The sequence below is a fragment of the Coregonus clupeaformis genome, chromosome 1 (genome assembly GCF_020615455.1).
Source record: "Coregonus clupeaformis isolate EN_2021a chromosome 1, ASM2061545v1, whole genome shotgun sequence".
Lineage (NCBI taxonomy): Eukaryota > Metazoa > Chordata > Actinopteri > Salmoniformes > Salmonidae > Coregonus > Coregonus clupeaformis.
The window spans coordinates 25938248-25959058 of NC_059192.1; the positions used below are offsets into that span (position 1 = coordinate 25938248).

At 41.9% G+C, this 20811-nt stretch overlaps 1 protein-coding gene across 1 annotated transcript in view; it reads left to right on the top strand.

The window, feature by feature from the left end:
* The window catches only part of gucy2g (guanylate cyclase 2g), a 179683-nt gene that overhangs the window by 120928 nt on the left and 37944 nt on the right, over positions 1-20811 (top strand). The window contains exons 8-17 of the mRNA XM_045223798.1: positions 4238-4404; positions 4517-4660; positions 4966-5054; positions 6651-6750; positions 7796-7867; positions 7962-8130; positions 8627-8782; positions 9034-9211; positions 17816-17956; positions 18175-18367. Coding sequence (XP_045079733.1) covers positions 4238-4404; positions 4517-4660; positions 4966-5054; positions 6651-6750; positions 7796-7867; positions 7962-8130; positions 8627-8782; positions 9034-9211; positions 17816-17956; positions 18175-18367 — 1409 coding nt within the window. The remainder of the gene's footprint in view (positions 1-4237; positions 4405-4516; positions 4661-4965; positions 5055-6650; positions 6751-7795; positions 7868-7961; positions 8131-8626; positions 8783-9033; positions 9212-17815; positions 17957-18174; positions 18368-20811) is intronic.

Genomic DNA, 20811 nt, shown 5'->3' on the forward strand with positions numbered 1-20811 from the left:
CCCTGCTGATTTTGAAAGAAATGATCAGTCTATAATTGTAATGGTAGGTTTATTTGAACAGTGAGAGACAGAATAACAACAACAAAAATCCAGAAAAACACATGTCAAAAATGTTATAAATTGATTTGCATTTTAATGAGGGAAATAAGGATTTGACCCCCTCTCAATCAGAAAGGTTTCTGGCTCCCAGGTGTCTTTTATACAGGTAACGAGCTGAGATTAGGAGCACACCCTTAAAGGGAGTGCTCCTAATCTCAGTTTGTTACCTGTATAAAAGACACCTGTCCACAGAAGCAATCAATCAATCAGATTCCAAACTCTCCACCATGGCCAAGACCAAAGAGCTCTCCAAGGATGTCAGGGACAAGATTGTAGACCTACACAAGGCTGGAATGGGCTACAAGACCATCGCCAAGCGGCATGGTGAGAAGATGACAACAGTTGGTGCGATTATTCGCAAATGGAAGAAACACAAAATAACTGTCAATCTCCCTCGGCCTGGGGCTCCATGCAAGATCTCAACTCGTGGAGTTGCAATGAACATGAGAACGGTGAGGAATCAGCCCAGAACTACACAGGAGGATCTTGTCAATGATCTCAAGGCAGCTGGGACCATAGTCACCAAGAACACAATTGGTAACACACTACGCCGTGAAGGACTGAAATCCTGCAGCGCCCGCAAGGTCCCCCTGCTCAAGAAAGCACATATACAGGCCCGTCTGAAGTTTGCCAATGAACATCTGAATGATTCAGAGGAGAACTGGGTGAAAGTGTTGTGGTCAGATGAGACCAAAATGGAGCTCTTTGGCATCAACTCAACTCGCCGTGTTTGGAGGAGGAGGAATGCTGCCTATGACCCCAAGAACACCATCCCCACCGTCAAACATGGAGGTGGAAACATTATGCTTTGGGGGTGTTTTTCTGCTAAGGGGACAGGACAACTTCACCGCATCAAAGGGACGATGGACGTGGCCATGTACCGTCAAATTTTGGGTGAGAACCTCCTTCCCTCAGCCAGGGCATTGAAAATGGGTCGTGGATGGGTATTCCAGCATGACAATGACCCAAAACACACGGCCAAGGCAACAAAGGAGTGGCTCAAGAAGAAGCACATTAAGGTCCTGGAGTGACCTAGCCAGTCTCCAGACCTTAATCCCATAGAAAATCTGTGGAGGGAGCTGAAGGTTCGAGTTGCCAAACGTCAGGCTCGAAACCTTAATGACTTGGAGAAGATCTGCAAAGAGGAGTGGGACAAAATCCCTCCTGAGATGTGTGCAAACCTGGTGGCCAACTACAAGAAACGTCTGACCTCTGTGATTGCCAACAAGGGTTTTGCCACCAATACTAAGTCATGTTTTGCAGAGGGGTCAAATACTTATTTCCCTCATTAAAATGCAAATAAATTTATAATATTTTTGACATGCGTTTTTTCTGGATTTTGTTGTTGTTATTCTGTCTCTCACTGTTCAAATAAACCTACCATTAAAATTATAGACTGATCATGTCTTTGTCAGTGGGCAAACGTACAAAATCAGCAGGGGATCAAATATTTTTTTCCCTCACTGTACATGATTCCATATGTGTTATTTCATAGTTTTGATGTCTTCACTATTATTCTACAATGTAGAAAATAGTCAAATTAAAGAAAAACCCTTACTGAGTAGGTGCGTCCAAACTTTTGACTGGTACTATATATGGACCAAAACATGTTACAAATGGCATTTAGTCTTAGATATGATAAGGCTGAGGCGAAGATTTACGTTCCAAAAATACAATGACCCTACTCATACAGCCAAAGCAATGCTGGAATGGCTTCAGAACAAGAATGTGAAAGTCTTTGAGTGGCCCAGCCAAAGCCCAGACTTGAATCCCATTGAAATCTGTGGAAAGACTTGAAGATTGCTGTTCACCACTGCTCCCCATCTAACTTAACAGAGCATTTGGAAATCTGCAAGGGACAATGGTAGCAAATACCTAAATTCAGATGTGCAAAGCTGATACAGACATACCCAAGACGACTTAAAGCTATAATCGCCGCCAAAGGTGCATGTACAAAGTATTGACTCAGGGGTGTGAATACTTTGTAGAAGCACCTTTGGCGGCGATAATAAGATATTTATGTATTTCATTCTCAATTAATTAGAAAACATTTCTAAAAACATGTTTTCACTTTTTAATTATAGGGTATTGTGTGTAGATGAGTGAGAAAAAAATATATTTAATCCATTTTGAATTCAGGCCGTAACACAACAAAATGTGGAATAAGTCAAGGGGTATGAATACTTTCTGAAGGCACTGCTAATTGACATGATTCAGGAATCGTAAAGACAGAGGTAGTTCATGATTAACTATTACATTAATTAATCTACTACATAAGACCTAAGGTTTTCACTAAGTTAGTCTTCGTCTAGCAAGTACATTGACTATGTTGCCCCTCAGCATTCTGGCAGACAGGCAGACAGATGGAAAGAGATAGAAAGACAGATAGACAGCAAAACATAGGCTATTTACATTTCTTAGTCAGCAGGCTGGATAACTACTCCTTCACTTTGTTCCCTCCTCCACCCTTCCATCAAAGCTATATCATTCCTGCAACAAAAAAAGAGAATCAAGAATTTAAAGAAGGCAGTTGAGAGGTGTAGAGGTGTGTTGAGGGGTAGCAGGGATTGGCAAAATGTATCGTATTCGTTTTGTCAAATAGAAAATACACAAAATTGCAAGGATCCCTGACGAATCAAGACAAACTTCACATTCATATTGTGGGGTACAAGTTTCAAGTATTAGCTAGGTTAGCTAACAATGTAACAATGTCTCTCTCTCACACACATGTTTAGTAGCCTATATTTGTAATCATCAACAATCTCTCTCTCTCTCTCTCTCTCTCTCTCTCTCTCTCTCTCTCTCTCTCTCTCTCTCTCTCTCTCTCTCTCTCTCTCTCTCTCTCTCTCTCTCTCTCTCACACACACACACACACACACAGTTAGCATGCCAACGTTGACATGACAATGTTTTCTAATGTTAAAGTTATTGTGATCATCATTTGACTCTCTCTCTCTCCCCCACTCCCACACACAGAGAACAGACACAAACACACACACACTCACACATTTACTGCCATTTACTGCCACCTAATGAGATATCTAGCTATGTAGTTATCTAGCTAGCTAGCTAATAATTATAGCTATGGGGATCATAGCTACCTACATTTTACTGGTAAAATAGCAATACTGCACCAGCACTTTCTGGCTGGCAAGCAACATTTCAAATCACTTAGCCAGTTAGTTTTAGCTCTAGCTAATACCTAATGACAAATGCTCTTTTTGTCAATATTATATTTTTATTTTGTACAGCTATCAAAGAAAACATTAACATCAAAAATACAAGACATGAGCTAGCTAAATCAAGTAGGCTAGCCAGATACTCATCTTATTAATCTGAAAAAATACTCTAAAATGTAAATATAATTACCAACATAAAAACGAATTGTATCAGGACAGTTTTGTACCTTAATGTTGTTGTCCTTATCTCAGCAACATAGCTGTCAAAGTTGTGAGAAACCTTTCAGGTCCAGTGGAGGCGAGGCGCCTCCTGGTGGGTGCATTCACTAAAACTCACAATTTGGTCAAGTATCATCGATACTATGGCAATTCAAGATGGTGCTACCAATAACACTAATAAACCATTGTTCAAGATAAAAATAAAAATAAAATATATGTTTCTATGTAAAATGCATGTTTAATATTAGTGGATTGAATACATCTATTTTCTTAGCGTTACCTCTTAAAGTGTTTCCATTCCCCTATAACAGTATTATAATATAGATATACTCATATTAATGTATATATCCATAGCTGTACATTGTGAGCTTGCTGTTAAAGGGACATTACACTCCATAATCAAAGATGATCAAATGTTTTTAAATCTCAAAAGTATGCTAATGTCAACATGAATCCGCGTCCCATGTCTCTGATTCTGTGTAGATCCACTTATATGCCTCAACCCGAAATTAATGGAAAAGATCAGCGCAGAATAGAATCAGGAAATTATATGGTGCTTATCTTTTACATTTATTTCAGATGGAAACATTAGTGTGTCTACACACCAGATGACCTGGGAGGTGGTAGTATCTCAATATTAGTCTACAATTGATGTCTGAAAATATCGGGAAAACGTTTATGTTGGAGTGAATTGTCCCTTTAATGTCACTTTAAATCCAAACCTGGGCTTTTTTAAACAGATATATCCCTGGTGATCTTGCTGGTGGTGTCCCCTCTCATCGGTGTGTCAGCCCTGGTCTTCATTGGCTTCCTCATGCTGCAGAAGTTGCGGCTGCAGACCAGGCTGGACGGCTCCTGCTGGTGGATCATCGACTACAATGAAATCACTATTATCAAAGAGGCTAAAGTATGAGCCAATAAAAAAATAGACATGTCCGAGATTCCTCTCATCTGAAGCATTGTGTATAAATGGAAACCAAAGTATGTGTGTAACTAACAGAAATATGGTTAACGTCTAGGGAGCGCTGGCCCTATCTCTGAGCACGACAGCCAGTAAGACTGGAAGTGGAGGCTCCTATCAGACCCTCCTCTCCTCCACTAGCTATGGCCTGAGAGACAATGCAGGGAAAGAGCACATCTACTCCACCATAGGCCTTTTTCAGGTATACACTGATAGAATCCAATCTATCTACTCTGCCGGTTAAATAAGCATACTGTTCCACAGCCATGTCATAACTGACATAGATGTTAGCATGAAAGCCATTATGAATGTTGAAGCAAAACTCATGTGTTTTGAACTGTTCATCATGTCAGGTGTTATGAATGCATAATGTATACCCCTTTCAAATAAAGTTGTTATCCATAAAGGCCTCTACCTGCAACTGATACAATCTAATAGATTAGAATATAATAGATGTGTTAATTGCCACTGTGTTACTGCCACTGTACCTACCTCTCTTTTGTTCAGGGAAATCAAGTGGCCATCAAATACATGCAGAATCAACCCGTCAGTGACATCAAGAAGCCATCCATCATCGCAGAGTTCAACGTGGTAAAGTTGGGCTTAACTAGATTCAAGCGACACAACATTTAGTACATTGCCTATTTAACTTCTAACCATTCCTAAAGTATAAATCCATGGTTAGTGCATTTAGAAAGGTAATAACTGAGCTTTTGAATGGTAGGCCTATGTAAAACAATATATATATATATATATATATATATATATACAATATATATATATATATATATACAGTACCAGTCAAAAGTTTGGACACACCTACTCATTCAAGGGTTTTTCTTTATTTGTACTATTTTCTACATTGTAGAATAATAGTGAAGACATCAAAACTATGAAATAACACATATGGAATCATGTAGTAAACAAAAAAGTGTTAAACAAATCAAAATAGATTTTAGATTTTAGATTCTTCAATGTAGCCACCCTTTACCTTGATGATAGCTTTGCACACTATTGGCATTCTCTCAACCAGCTTCACCTGGAATGCTTTTCTAACAGTCTTGAAGGAGTTCCCACATATGCTGAGCACTTGTTGGCTGCTTTTCCTTCACTCTGCGGTCCAACTCCTCCCAAACCATCTCAATTGGGTTGAGGTTGGGTGATTGTGGAGGCCAGGTCATCTGATGCAGCGCTCCATCACTCTCCTTCTTGGTCAAATAGCCTTTACACATCCTGGAGGTGTGTTGGGTCATTGTCCTGTTGAAAAACAAATGATCGTCCCACTAAGCGCAAACCAGATGGGATTGCGTATCGCTGCAGAATGCTGTGGTAGTCAAGCTGGTTAAGTGTGCCTTGAATTCTAAATGAATCACCGACAGTGTCACCAGCAAAGCACCCCCACACCATCACACCTCCTCGTCCATGCTTCACGGTGGGAACCACACATGCTGAGATCATCCGTTCACCTACTCCGCGTCTCACAAAGACATGGCGGTTGGAACCAAAAATCTCAAATTTGGACTCATCAGACCAAAGGACAGATTTCGACCAGTCTAATGTCCATTGCTCGTGTTTCTTGGCCCAAGCAAGTCTCTTCATCTTATTGGTGTCCTTTAGTAATGGTTTCTTTGCAGCAATTCGACCATGAAGGCCTGAATCACGCAGTATCCTCTGAACAGTTGATGTTGAGATGTGTTTGTTACTTGAACTCTGTGAAGTATTTATTTGGGCTGCAATTTCTGAGGCTGGTAACTCTAATAAACTTATCCTCTTTTGCGACTGCACTTGAAGAAACTTTCAAAGTTCTTGAAATTTTCCGGAATGACTGACCTTCATGTCTTAAAGTAATGATGGACTGTTGTTTCTCTTCGCTTATTTGAGCTGTTCTTGCCATAATATGGACTTGGTCTTTTACCAAATAATCTTCTGTATACCACCCCTACCTTGTCACCTTGACGGAGTAGGTGCGCATGGACCCAATATAGAGTCCAAAACAACCGCTTGGAGTTGAAGTGGTATGCTTATGCTTATGATAATTACTTTAATTTTTTTATTGCACAATTTGCATGAATTCAAGAAAAAATTTAATCTTAATATTTATGAATAATTCATTATTATTGAAAACCCCATTTGTAAGTATTTCTGTAAATAATGCTCTGGCGACTCTTGTGCTCCTTTCTAAAACAGTTGAGAGAGATGAAGCATGAGAACTTGGTGCAGTTATTTGGGGTTTGCATTGACCCTCCAAATGTCTGTATGGTCATGCAGTACTGCAAGAAAGGCAGCCTGAAGGTAACAGCGTGGGGACTGTGATGGTCCGGATTTAAATGACAACAACTTTAATTAATGAGGCCACAATAAACCCTTTATAAGTCCTTTGTAGATGCTTTACAACTGAATTATAAGCAAATTCATACTATATAAATTGTGTTATAACAGTGTGTATATAATTATATTTGTCAAACATCTGTGAATGCCCTATAAACAGTTTATAAAGGCTTCAAAATTTGACTTTTTTGTTGTTGTTTGAAATCACTAAAATACTTCATCTACTCTCCTAGGTATGGGTCTCAAACTTGTAACACGTGTCATTTACACACAAAAAAACACACTACCCGGTACAAGAAAAGTGACATCCACAATGTTCTGGGTCAATTTGACCTGCAACTTGACCTTGGTCTATATATCTCTTGAACATTGTGTCCTAGAAACAAGCTGCTTTCTGCACAGGAATGGTGCAACCATGCTGATCACAGTATTATTTCCCTATGATGCTCAGAGGCTGAACAACACAGATCTGAAGTCAATTTGACCCTTGAACTTGACATTTTTCTAACTCTTGAGGCTGAGCAACACTGATCTGAAGTTGAGCTAAAACTGAGTTTTGACAAATTATGATTTTACGATCTGACGGATTTATGACCTTTTTACATGCATCAAACATTTGGCTCTATGTTTTGAAAGGATGGGGCTATCAACCCAGGGGAAATAATCTGAAAGACGACATTCTCAGCAATATTTAGAAAAGGGAAACATACTTTTTGTGTTCACTGTACCGAATCAAATTGACCTGGAAGATAACTTGTGTATAGCTGAATCAAACATAAGGGAAGGGTTCAAGTTGTTGTTCATTTAAAGTGGTACCACTGCTGCTTTTCTTGTGCTGCTCTGTATGATGAATAATATTATGTGGTGCGTTGTGTTTAGTAGAAAATGAAAGTTCAGGTAGTACCTTCCCATTTAACTCTGTTTCTCCCTAATGGACAAGACTCAGATGTCAATTATTGGGTTTAAGGACTGTTACAAAATGTATCCTTTTTGTTGTTTGTGACTGTAGGATGTTCTGAGATGCACTGACATTGAGCTGGATTGGATGTTTAAACTGTCCTTTGCATATGATATTGTTAATGTGAGTAAAAATCCCTTTCAGACTGGTATTTCCTTTATGTGAACAGGGCTAGACTTTTTCCCGGTTTAGTTTGACACTGTTGATTTACTTGCAGGGGATGGAGTACATCCACAAGAGTAGCCTGAAGTCCCATGGCAACTTGAAGCCCAGCACGTGTCTGGTGGACAGCAGACTTCAGGTCAAACTCTCTGGCTTTGGACTGTGGGAGTTCAAATACGGCACTAAACACAAAGTCATCCCTCTGGAAAATCCTAAATTTGAAGGTTAATAGATCACTTGATCATGGGAGTAGAACTGAGTAGTTTGATGTAATCAATATTCAGACCAGTATTTTGAGATTTTTATGAAGTCTTCATAAACCCTTAATAAGACCTTTATAGATGCTTCAGAAATCATTCATAAGCAAATATCATGCTATATAAAGTATGGCAAAAGGGTTATGCCACATTTGTCAAAGCAACAGGTGTAGTGACCTTTTATATTAACCATTATGTAGTATTACTTTGCTTAAAGTAATTTGTTAAGCATGTAGTGCTTAATAAGACTTAATGAATGCCCTATAAAGCCTTTATCAATTGTTGTTTGTGGGACCTTAAATTGACATGAATGACATAAATGTTATATAAAACGTCATGAAATCCATTATGAATGTGTTATAAAGTGTTTATGTCACGTCTTATAAATGCTCAATGTATACCTCTCTCAAGTAAAGTCTTACCACAAGTCGAATTAACCATAGTTTGATGCCACTTTGTCCAGAGATGTACTGGACGGCTCCAGAACTTCTGAGGCAAGATCAGCTCCCGTTCAATGGCACACCCAAGGGGGACATCTACAGCTTTGCAATGATTATGCGTGAGCTGATCTATAGCTCAGAGGTGGGTCCATACCACGATATCCAGCTGGAGCCAAAAGGTGTGTTATTTATTGATTCTAGAAGGTCCTCGAAAACACCACAAATAATAATCAGTCCTATGTGGGGGAAATAATTATGTGAAGGTAAAATGTTGGATTTGTGCTACCTGAAGTAAATCTAAGATTGTGTAAAATCTGTCTGTATTGTTCTGTATCAAGTTAATTAGAAACTGGGTCTGGGACATGGCAGTTTTGTTGCACTTGGTATCACGTTGTGTAGAAGGTTTTTGTGTCTCATTGGTTTTCTCCAGAGATTATCAAGCAATTGCGGATCCCTCTCTTAGGGGAGCCCCTCAGGCCGACCTTGTGCCCCCAGATGTGCAACGAGGGGTTGGCCGACCTTCTGAAGGCCTGCTGGAGCGAGAACCCTGACTACAGACCCCCCTTTGGATCCATCAGAAGACAGCTGAAGGAGACCAGCCCAGAAAGGTCAGTCATGGAGAGACAAGCCCAGACAGGGACAGACTTGCCCGGACAGTAAGAGACCAACCTAGACAGGGAGAGACCAGTCCAGACAGGGAGAGACCAACCCAGACACGGAGAGACCAGCCAGCCCAGACAGGGAGAGACCAACCTAGACAGTGACTAACCAGCCCAGGCAGCCCAGACATTCCTTATACGGCGGACCAGTATGTACAAAACAATCTTCTTGAGTTTCAGAAGGTTCCATGTTGTAGCTGAAAGGTTTGTCTGCCTGGTTGAGTGATTATCCTGTAAGGGCCAGACAAATTGGTTTTCATCTTATGTCCTCTCAGTGATCTCTTTACCCAGAAACAATCTCCAACTTGCAGTGAGGGATCCTCCTTGACATTGTTACTTTTGTCGTAGTACTCCCTTTGAGCATCCTGATGTTTCTGTACTTCCGTCATTAGCTTTTCGTCGTCAGGTGGTTTGTTAGCCACAAAGGGTGGACTGACTGTATCCAGCGGGACTCTCCAGGTTCTTACAATCATGAGCTCGACGGGTGTTTTTCCCATTACATTGTGAGGCGTCCGAGAACTGTTTTCCTTCTTGGAGTAGGGCACGAAGACAATACTTCAGGACTTTATTAAACCTCTCTACATCTACGTTGGCTAGTGGATAGTATAACAGGGTCTTCTGTCCTTTTTTGTAAAAGTAGGACGTGAAGTCAGCATGGAATTGCTGGCCATTATCAGTCACTAGAACTTGAGGCATTTTTATGTGAACAGATCTTAAAGTCAATTGATCACAGTTGCTGTGGTCACATCGCTTGTGGCTATGACTTCAAGCCTTTTACTGTACAGGTCTGTCACAACGATCAGGTACTGCTGGAGAGCTAGAGCTTCTTGTAGTTCTCTGAAGATATCCACTTGAATCTTCTCCCAAGGTTCTTTAGGCCATGGTATTGGTTATAGTGGTGGTTTCTCTGGTCTGAGCGATTTTTCACTCAGTGCGCAGGGCACACAGTTTTTCAAAAAGTTGGTGACATCGTCATCCATCTTTGGCTAACATACTTTGCTTCGAAGAAACTGTTTCATCTTTCTTGTTGCTGGGTGTCCTTCATGTGCTCCGGTGAGCACTCTGTGTCTGAATGTGATCTGTAAATGGTACGGTCTCCTCTTTCAACCCATGATTTTTCCACTGAAAAGTTTGTCTCTTACTATGTATGAAATGAGTCGTTTTTCTCTTGGTGGACCTTTCCATCCTTTTTCCATCTAGCGTAGCACTTCACTTAGTACTGGATCTTGTAGTGTCTCTTGAGAGCTTTTCAGGTGTGATGGCTGCTTGTAACTCCTCAATGAAGGTATGTTGAATGAAGAGCTCATCTTCCTCTTCATCTAAGTAAGAATTCACTGTACCATCGTCTTGTGGCACCATTCTCGAAATGGAGTCAGCACCGTTGTTTGACTTTCCTGGGCAAAACTCTGTTTTGTACGAGTACTGGGCATGCCGATCTGACCATCTGGAGATTCTCATGGGCTATCTTCCTCTTCCTGAGGCCAGCAGAATGGTTGTCAAGGCCTGAGGATCTGTTCTGAGGGTAAACGGTCAAATTAAGAAGTGCCATTTCTCCATGCTCTATACACAAGGCAGCACTTTTCTTTCTCAGACTGAGTATCTCTGTTCAGTGGCTGACAGGGTCTCTGATGCATAAGCAAGTGGTTGTTCTTCTCCATCCATGATCTGTGATAGGACTGCACCTGAAGCATTGCAGGTAAGGAACGTAATTCGACCTGGGTGGAAGTAAGCCAGAACAGGTGGTTCTGCTATTGCAGGCACATTGTCACACACCCTCCCCTTAAGTCTCAGCTTCTTTAGTAGCTGAGCACAGGACTTGGGTACCAAGGCTCAGACAGCCTGTGAAAAAGGGCCCAGCATTGATTGCCAATGGGTTTGTAGATTGTTTGTTAAGGGGCGGAAATGGGCACAATGTTTGTACAGTAGATGGGGACCGAGAGGCAATCCATGGTCAGAGAAGGGCTTGCCCCTCTGCCCAACAGCAGCACCCAGGATAGGCAAACCAGAGCTCACCTGTGATGGGATTTTAGCACAGGGCTCCCCAGGGCACAGAGAGAGGAACTTGGGGAATCACCAGTCAGCACTGGTGACTCAGGGGAGATGGAAACCTCCACCTCTAAGACAGGAGTAGCAGTGGGCCTTCTTTAAGACCCAGCAGCTCAGTAGGACCCTCCAGTGGGCCCTGTGCCTCGGAAAGTAGGCACTCCTCTTCTGGGACAGGAACAGTGACAGGAGTAGGGCTGTTACAGTGACCGTATTACCGCCACACTGGCAGTCACGAGTCATGACGGCAGTCAAATTCCACGTGACCGTTTAGTCACGGTAACTAGGCTTCTCCAAATTCTGATGTTGCTGATGGTCATTAGTAGCCTACCAAACTTGCTAACTGCCTGGTACTCAGCACTCTATCGTCCCGCTAATCACTCTGACATCAATGCAAATGTAATTCGAAAATCTAATCAAACACTTCATGAGATCCCATGAGCTCATGTTGTGCAACATTTCTAGAGGTTATGCAATTGCATGAGAAAACAGAATGATAGCCTCTATTCAAAATAGGAGGATCCCTTCAGCCTTCTATAGGCTAGGCCTAACATAATTATTTCTCAACTTTCCTAATATTAAGCACATTGCTTCTCTTTACAACAGGAGTATAGCCTACCTGGCTAGCATGAAAATGAACCACGGGAATAGTGTCCTCCATTCGCTATTTAAGTGCATAGATGACATGTATTTTTTCCCCCTGCCCCTGTTTCGAGACAGGTGCATGATAATGGTCCCTTCTAAATAAAAACAAATTTCACACATACAGTACCAGTCAAAAGTTTGGACACACCAACTCATTCAAGGGATTTTCTTAATTTTTACTATTTTTTACATTGTAGAATAATAGTGTTAAACAAATCAAAATATATTTTATATTTGAGATTCTTCAAATAGCCACCCTTTGCCTTGATGACAGCTTTGCATACTCTTGGCATTCTCTCAACCAGCTTCACCTGGAATGCTTTTCCAACAGTCTTGAAGGAGTTCCCACATATGCTGAGCACTTGTTGGCTGCTTTTCCTTCACTCTGCCGTCCGACTCATCACAAACCATCTCAATTGGGTTGAGGTTGGGGGATTGTGGAGGCCAGGTCATCTGATGCAGCACTCCATCACTCTCCTTCTTGGTAAAATAGCCCTTACACAGCCTGGAGGTGTGTTTGTTGGAAAACAAAATGAGAGTCCCACTAAGCCCAAACCAGATGGGATGGCATATTGATGCAGAATGCTGTGGTAGCCATGCTGGTTAAGTGTGCCTTGAATTCTAAATAAATCAGCAAAGCACCACCACACCATCACACCTCCTCCTCCATGCTTTACGGTGGGAACTACACATGCGGAGATCATCCGTTCACCCACACCGCGTCTCACAAAGACACGGCGGTTGGAACCAAATATCTCCAATTTGGACTCCAGACCAAAGGACACATTTCCACCAGTCTAATGTCCATTGCTCGTGTTTCTTGGCCCAAGCAGGTCTCCTTCTTATTGGTGTCCTTTAGTAGTGGTTTCTTTGCAGCAATTCGACCATGAAGGCCTGTCCCTTCTGAACAGTTGATGTTGAGATGTGTCTATTACTTGAACTCTGTGAAGCATTTACTTGGGCTGCAATTTCTGAGGCTGGTAACTCTAATGAACTGATCCTCTGCAGCAGAGGTAACTCTGGGTCTTCCATTCCTGTGGCGGTCCTCATGAGAGCCAGTTTCATAGCGCTTGATGGTTTTTGCGACTGCACTTGAAGAAATTTTCAAAGTTCTTGAAATGTTCCGTATTGACTGACCTTCATGTCTCAAAGTAATGATGGACTGTCGTTTCTCTTTGCTTATTTGAGCTGTTCTTGCCATAATATGGACTTGGTCTTTTACCAAATAGGGCTATCTTCTGTATACACCACCCTACCTTGTCACAACATAACTGATTGGCTCAAACGCATTAAGAAGGAAATAAATTACACAAATTAACTTTTAAGAAGGCACACCTGTTAATTGAAATGCATTCCAGGTGACTACCTCATGAAGCTGGCTGAGAGAATGCCAAGAGTGTGCAAAGCTGTCATCAAGGCAAAGGGTGGCTATTTTAAGAATATAAAATATATTTAGATATGTTTAACACTTTTTTGGTTACTACATGATTCCATATTTACATTTACATTTACATTTACATCATTTAGCAGACACTCTTATCCAGAACGACTTACAAATTGATGCATTCAACTTATAATAGCCAGTTGGACAAGCACTTTTTTTTCATGTGTTATTTCATAGTTTTGATGTCTTCACTATTATTCTACAATGGAAGAAATTGTACAAATTAAGAAAAAGCCTTTGGTGTGTCCAAACTTCTGACTGGTAGTGTACATTATTTAGTATATGTAAAGACAAGATTAAATCAAGAACAGTCTGATGGGTGACAATATTAGCCTATCACTTGTGAATTATATATTATCACGTGTGAATGATGCCCAGCTTGTGTGCAGTAAGGCAAGAAACAGCACATGCCTTTTTATTTGCGACTTTTTCAAATTATAGTTGCGCACCTCATGTATTCTAGCCCACAGGCCTATATGTTTTGATAAGGTTTGTATCACAACTAAAGTGGCCAAATACCTTCTTAAAATTAAGCACATTAATCCGCTTTACAACGTGTGTAGAGCATCACTGGCATACATATGCAACGCCTGAGTTTCAAGTTTGGGGAAGATAATTTTCACCATAAAAATGCACCTTTTTAATAAAAGCATTACATGCATAATCACATTTGCGGTCACTTCTGAGATGGTGTTTTCCTGCTAATTTATTGCATTTTTGGAACATTCAAGCTTATAGCCTACTGGCGTGTGGGCATTGCTGCGCTTATAATGTGAGGAAGTAGCCTAATAGTTTATCAACATTTTAAGCTAAACGTTCTGATCTGTTGCATCAGCCTCATTGCTTAAAAAAGTTTTTTGATGCTAGTGGTTGTATTCATTTGGGATCTATCGCATTCCACAACTGTCCCATACTATGTTTGGAATATTTATTTTTCGCACAGAATAGGTCAACTTTTGTACTATGGGGGATAGTAGATTGACATAGCCTGACGAAAGTAAATGTGGACAGAACTGAGCTATCTGAGAGAGCCATGTGAGTGAGAGGAGCTTCGGAGCAAGCAGCCAGGAGAAGGGAATTATAATTATTTTATTCAGCCCAAGGGCACAACGGCCACTGGCCACAAAAGGCATGGATTTTTTTAGGGGGCATTGCGGCCACACAAAGGGGATGCCGCCAGGAAATTCAAGGCATTATCAAGTGCATGTCAAATTGTAAATGAGAGACTGATTAAATATGTGCAGCCTGTGCAAATAACAAAGGAGAGCTCATGCCTTTCATGAGACTTTTTTCAAATCATCATGAGTCGCATCATGCACACTTAAAATGTATTAAAAATACAAACGTTGGGCTATATATTTTGATCACAACTAAAGTTGCATAAATAACTCTAAATTAAGCATATACAGTGAGGGAAAAAAGTATTTGATCCCCTGCTGATTTTGTATGTTTACCCACTGACAAAGATATGATCAGTCTATAATATTAATGGTAGGTTTATTTGAACAGTGAGAGACAGAATAACAACAATAAAATCCAGAAAAACGCATGTCAAAAATGTTATAAATTGATTTGCATTTTAATGAGGGAAATAAGTATTTGACCCCCTCTCAATCAGAAAGATTTCTGGCTCCCAAGTGTCTTTTATACAGGTAACGAGCTAAATTTAGGAACACACTCTTAAAGGGAGTGCTCCTAATCTCAGTTTGTTACCTGTATAAAAGACACCTGTCCACAGAAGCAATCAATCAATCAGATTCCAAACTCTCCACCATGGCCAAGACCAAAGAGCTCTCCAAGGATGTCAGGGACAAGATTGTAGACCAACACAAGGCTGGAATGGGCTACAAGACCATCGCCAAGCAGCTTGGTGAGAAGGTGACAACAGTTGGTGTGACTATTCGCAAATGGAAGAAACACAAAATAACTGTCAATCTCCCTCGGCCTGGGGCTCCATGCAAGATCTCACCTCGTGGAGTTGCAATGATCATGAGAACGGTGAGGAATCAGCCCAAAACTACACGGGAGGATCTTGTCAATGATCTCAAGGCAGCTGGGACCATAGTCATCAAGAAAACAATTCGTAACACACTATGCCGTGAAGGACTGAAAGCCTGCAGCACCCGCAGGGTCCCCCTGCTCAAGAAAGCACATATACAGGGCCGTCTGAAGTTTGCCAATGAACATCTGAATGATTCAGAGGAGAACTGGGTGAAAGTGTTGTGGTCAGATGAGACCAAAATCGAGCTCTTTGGCATCAACTCAACTCGCCGTGTTTGGAGGAGGAGGAATGCTGCCTATGACCCCAAGAACACCATCCCCACCATCAAACATGGAGGTGGAAACATTATGCTTTGGGGGTGTTTTTCTGCTAAGGGGACAGGACAACTTCACCGCATCAAAGGGACGATGGACGGGTCATGTACCGTCAAATCTTGGGTGAGAACCTCCTTCCCTCAGCCAGGGCATTGAAAATGGGTTGTGGATGGGTATTCCAGCATGACAATGACCCAAAATACACGGCCAAGGCAACAAAGGAGTGGCTCAAGAAGAAGCACATTAAGGTCCTGGAGTGGCCTAGCCAGTCTCCAGACCTTAATCCCATAGAAAATCTGTGGATGGAGCTGAAGGTTCAAGTTGCCAAACTTCAGCCTCGAAACCTTAATGACTTGGAGAAGATCTGCAAAGAGGAGTGGGACAAAATCCCTCCTGAGATGTGTGCAAACCTGGTGGCTAACTACAAGAAACGTCTGACCTCTGTGATTGCCAACAAGGGTTTTGCCACCAAGTACTAAGTCATGTTTTGCAGAGGGGTCAAATACTTATTTCCCTAATTAAAATGCAAATCAATGTATAACATTTTTTTCTGGATTTTTTGTTGTTATTCCGTCTCTCACTGTTCAGATAAACCTACCATTAATATTATAGACTGATCATTTCTTTGTCAGTGGGCAAACGTACAAAATCAGCAGGGGATCAAATACTTTTTTCCCTCACTGTAGGAAGACCTGTTTCTTTGTTAGCCGCTCAACACATAATAGCCGCATGTACGCACTCACTCAGAAATATTTTGGAGAAAACATCCTTTCTATTTTATTCAGCTATTGTTCAATTGTATTCTTCATACTGGCATAGCCAGACCAGGGCCTAACATAAGGACAAGGAGTATGCTCTTCTGTTCTTCTGAAATAGACTACATTTTCTTCATATCATGTTTCTTCAGACCTGTCTAAAATACATAAGGGATTGATTGTGATGGTGTAGGCTATAGATTTATTATACTTTTTAAAAATGTAGATGTTCCAAAGGTCTGCATCAGTGGCTTGTAGGCTATGTGTGGAAGCCAGGAGATGCTAAATGTGATTATGTTAATTAACGATCAATTACCGTGAGACCGGCAGTTATTTGCTTGACCATCACCGGCTGACAGAATGTTATGACCGCCACAGCCCTAGACAGGAGGAAGCAGTTGCAGCTCCTCCTCAGCTGGAAGAGTAGGGGACACCTCCCCCACAGGAGAAGGTATCTCCTCGATGGTAACCAGAGCCTCAGACGGCTCCAGCTGCAGCTCTGGAACACCAGGAACTGGGGTGGCCCTCTCACTCCTTCTAAAAACTCCAGGAGAAACCACTGCACTTGGTGGTACTCCTCACATGGCGAATCAGTAGGGTAGGACTCACACCAACCCCGCTATGATGAAGGGAAGGACTGGCTGAGGAACTCAATGATGACAGCTGTAGCGTCGATGGGGTCTTCCTCCCCTCGCAGCCACTCCCACCAGGCCACAGCCACTCCTTAACTAGTACTCAATGTACTCGTCCTCCATGTTGATTGATTTGTTGAACAAAATGATGTCCTTGCACTGTCTGAAAAAACTCACACTATCTGTAGACTGGATCCCACTGCTGCCACAAAATGTTACCCTAGCTAAACACAGACTTTAAACAGGCAAATTCTCAATGAACAGTGATACCACATTTGAATGGCGATATGAAAGTGCAATTCACATTACAATGGCCATACTTAACTGATTAATGCAAACAAAGGTATAATTAGCATAAACATTAACATTCAGTTAGTCACCCCCAAACTCAGGCAAATGCCAGAAGGGCAGGTCCATTTTTTGCTTAGTGTGCCTTTCTAACTTGTTGGGTTTTTTTTGCGCAAAATTATAATTATCTAGCTAATAATGGGGACCTCAAGGAATAAAATGGGCTGGTGTGGGGGCCTAGAGGAAAACAAATCTGCTGTTGTGGGGGCCTCAAGGGAAGAAATGGGCCAGAGTGTTAGAAATGCAAGAGCCGATTTTTGGTCCCAGGCCGCCCCTGCCTAAGCTAATTATGTTTTCACTATGATTATTGTTTTCCTCATGTAAGATCAGTCTATACTGTTTATCGACTCATCAATGTTATACTTCTCAGTCATGCGAATATCCTTGACAACATGGTGAACAAGTTGGAGAGATATGCCAATCACCTGGAGGAAGTGGTTGAAGAGAGAACCAAACAGCTTACAGCAGAGAAGACCCGGGCGGACAAACTTCTCTCCAGTATGTTACCAAGGTAACACAGGCATTGTACCTACAAGCGCTTGGATTCTGTCAAAATAAACATTCCAAGATAATTGCGCTACAAATATTGTGATTTTTAAGATATTATTGTTGCAGAATTCAGTGCTGTTTTGTGGACAGAAACTCCGCCCTGAGTGTCAGAACATTGGTGTAACATACAATTTGTATATATTTAACCATCTCCAATGACTTTCCTGGCTTGACTGACAGGTACATAGCGGACCACCTGATGGCTGGGAAGTCGGTGGAGCCTCAGGGTTTTGACATGGTGACCATCTTTTTCTCGGACATCGTGGGCTTCACCAACATGTGCTCCATTAGCTCCGCCCTGGAGGTGGTCACCGTCCTCAATGACCTCTACAGTCTCTTTGATGAGATCATCAAGCTCTACGATGTCTACAAGGTACATTACACCTGTACAATAATTTTAAAGTGTTAGACAGACCCCAGTTTTTTGGGGTACCACTGTACATTAACTTACTTAGTTATTAGGGTTTGGTAAAGCTTTATTGAAGGCTCCTTACATAATTCATTATCCCTACATAATGCATAAGCAGTAAATTAGTATTTTAATAAATAACTTATGAAATGTTGATGTAGGCTACTGTTTATGAATACATTATGGGTTCTGCATGTGCCTTCAGAAAGTATTCACACCCCTTGACTTTTCCCCAAAAAATGGTGTTACAGCCTGAATTTTAAATGGTTTACATTTAGATTGTTGTCACTGGTCTACAGTGGCTTACGAAAGTATTCACCCCCCTTGGCATTTTTCCTATGTTGTTGCCTTACAACCTGGAATTAAAATAGATTTTTGGGGGGTTTGTATCATTTGATTTACACAACATGCCTACCACTTTGAAGATGCAAAATAATTTTTTGGGTGAAACAAACAAGAAATAAGACAAAAAAACAGAACACTTGAGCGTGCATAACTATTCACCCCCCCAAAGTCAATACTTTGTAGAGCCAGCTTTTGCAGCAATTACAGCTGCAAGGCTCTTTGGGTATGTCTCTATAAGCTTGGCACATCTAGCCACGGGGATTCCTGCCCATTCTTCAAGGCAAATAGGCTCCAGCTTCTTCAAGTTGGATGGGTTCCCCTTAAACCACTCGAGTGTTGCTTTAGCAGTATGCTTAGGGTCATTGTCCTGCTGGAAGGTGAACCTCCGTCCCAGTCTCAAATCTCTGGAAGACTGAAACAGGTTTCCCTCAAGAATTTCCCTGTATTTAGCGCCATCCATCATTCCTTCAATTCTGACCAGTTTCCCAGTCCCTGTGGGGATGGTGTTCTTGGGGTGATTAGAGGTGTTGGGTTTGAGCCAGACATAGCATTTTCCTTGATGGCCAAAAAGCTCAATTTTAGTCTCATCTGACCAGAGTACTTTCTTCCATATGTTTGGGGTGTCTCCCACATGGCTTTTGACGAACACCAAACGTGTTTGCTTATTTATGTCTTTAAGCAATGGCTTTTATCTGGCCACTCTTCCGTAAAGCCCAGCTCTGTGGAGTGTATGGCTTAAAGTGGTCCTATGGACAGATACTCCAATCTCCACTGTGGAGCTTTGCAGCTCCTTCAGGGTTATCTTTGGTCTCTTGTTGCCTCTCTGATTAATGCCCTCCTTGCCTGGTCCGTGAGTTTTGGTGGGTGGCCCTCTCTTGGCAGGTTTGTTGTGGTGCCATATTCTTAAAAAAATTTAATAATGGATTTAATGGTGCTCCGTGGGATGTTAAAAGTTTCTTGGTGGTGCCCCTTGCTTAGTGGTGTTGCAGACTCTGGGGCCTTTCAGAACAGGTGTACATACACTGAGATCATGTGACACTTAGTTTGCACACAGGTGGACTTTATTTAACTAATTATGTGACTTCTGAAGGTAATTGGTTGCACCAAATCTTATTTAGGGGCTTCATAGCAAAGGGGCTGAATACATATGCACGCACCACTTTTCCGTTATTTATTTTTTAGAATTTCTTGAAACAAGTCATTTTTTTCATTTCACTTTACCAATTTGGACTACTTTGTGTATGTCCATTACATGAAATCCAAATAAAAATCAATTTAAATTACAGGTTGTAATGCAACAAAATAGGAAAAACACCAAGGGTGTGATGAGGTGGTGTTGAAGGAGTCAGGCGCAGGAGGGTAAATCACAGAATAACAGGCTTTAATCCGCAAAATACAGGTTTACGCAGAAATACGTGAAACACACTCCAGGGCACAAAACAGGCGCACTGGAAAACACAAGGCACATGGGAAAATACTCCCGTCGATACAAAATACACGAGCTCCACTAACCTCCACAATAAACAATCACCCACACAGACAAGGAAGCAGAGGGAACACTTATACAATGACTAATGAGGGAATAAGGACCAGGTGTGTGTGATTGAAGACAAGACAATTGGAGTGATGGTAAATGGATCGGCAGTAGCTAGTAAGCCGGTGAAGCAAACGCCAAAACCTGCCCGAACAAGGAGGAGAGGCAGCCTCGGCGGAAGTCGTGACAGTACCCCCACCTTGATGCACGGCTCCAGGATCGCGCCGACCCCGGCCTCTGGGACGGCCAGGAGGATGCGGAGCAGGGCGAGCCAGATGGCGACAGTGGAAATCCCGTAACATGGAGGGATCGAAGTTATCCCACACCGGGACCCAGCACCGTTTCTCCGGACCGTACCCCTCCCACTCCACAAGGTTCTGAAGGCCCCCCCACCCCCCACCCGACGCCTCGAATAGAGGATGGAACGGACAGAGTACGCCGGGGCCCCCTCGATGTCCAGAGGAGGTGGAGGGACCTCCCGCACCTCAGACTCCTGGAGCGGACCAGCTACCACCGGCCTGAGGAGAGA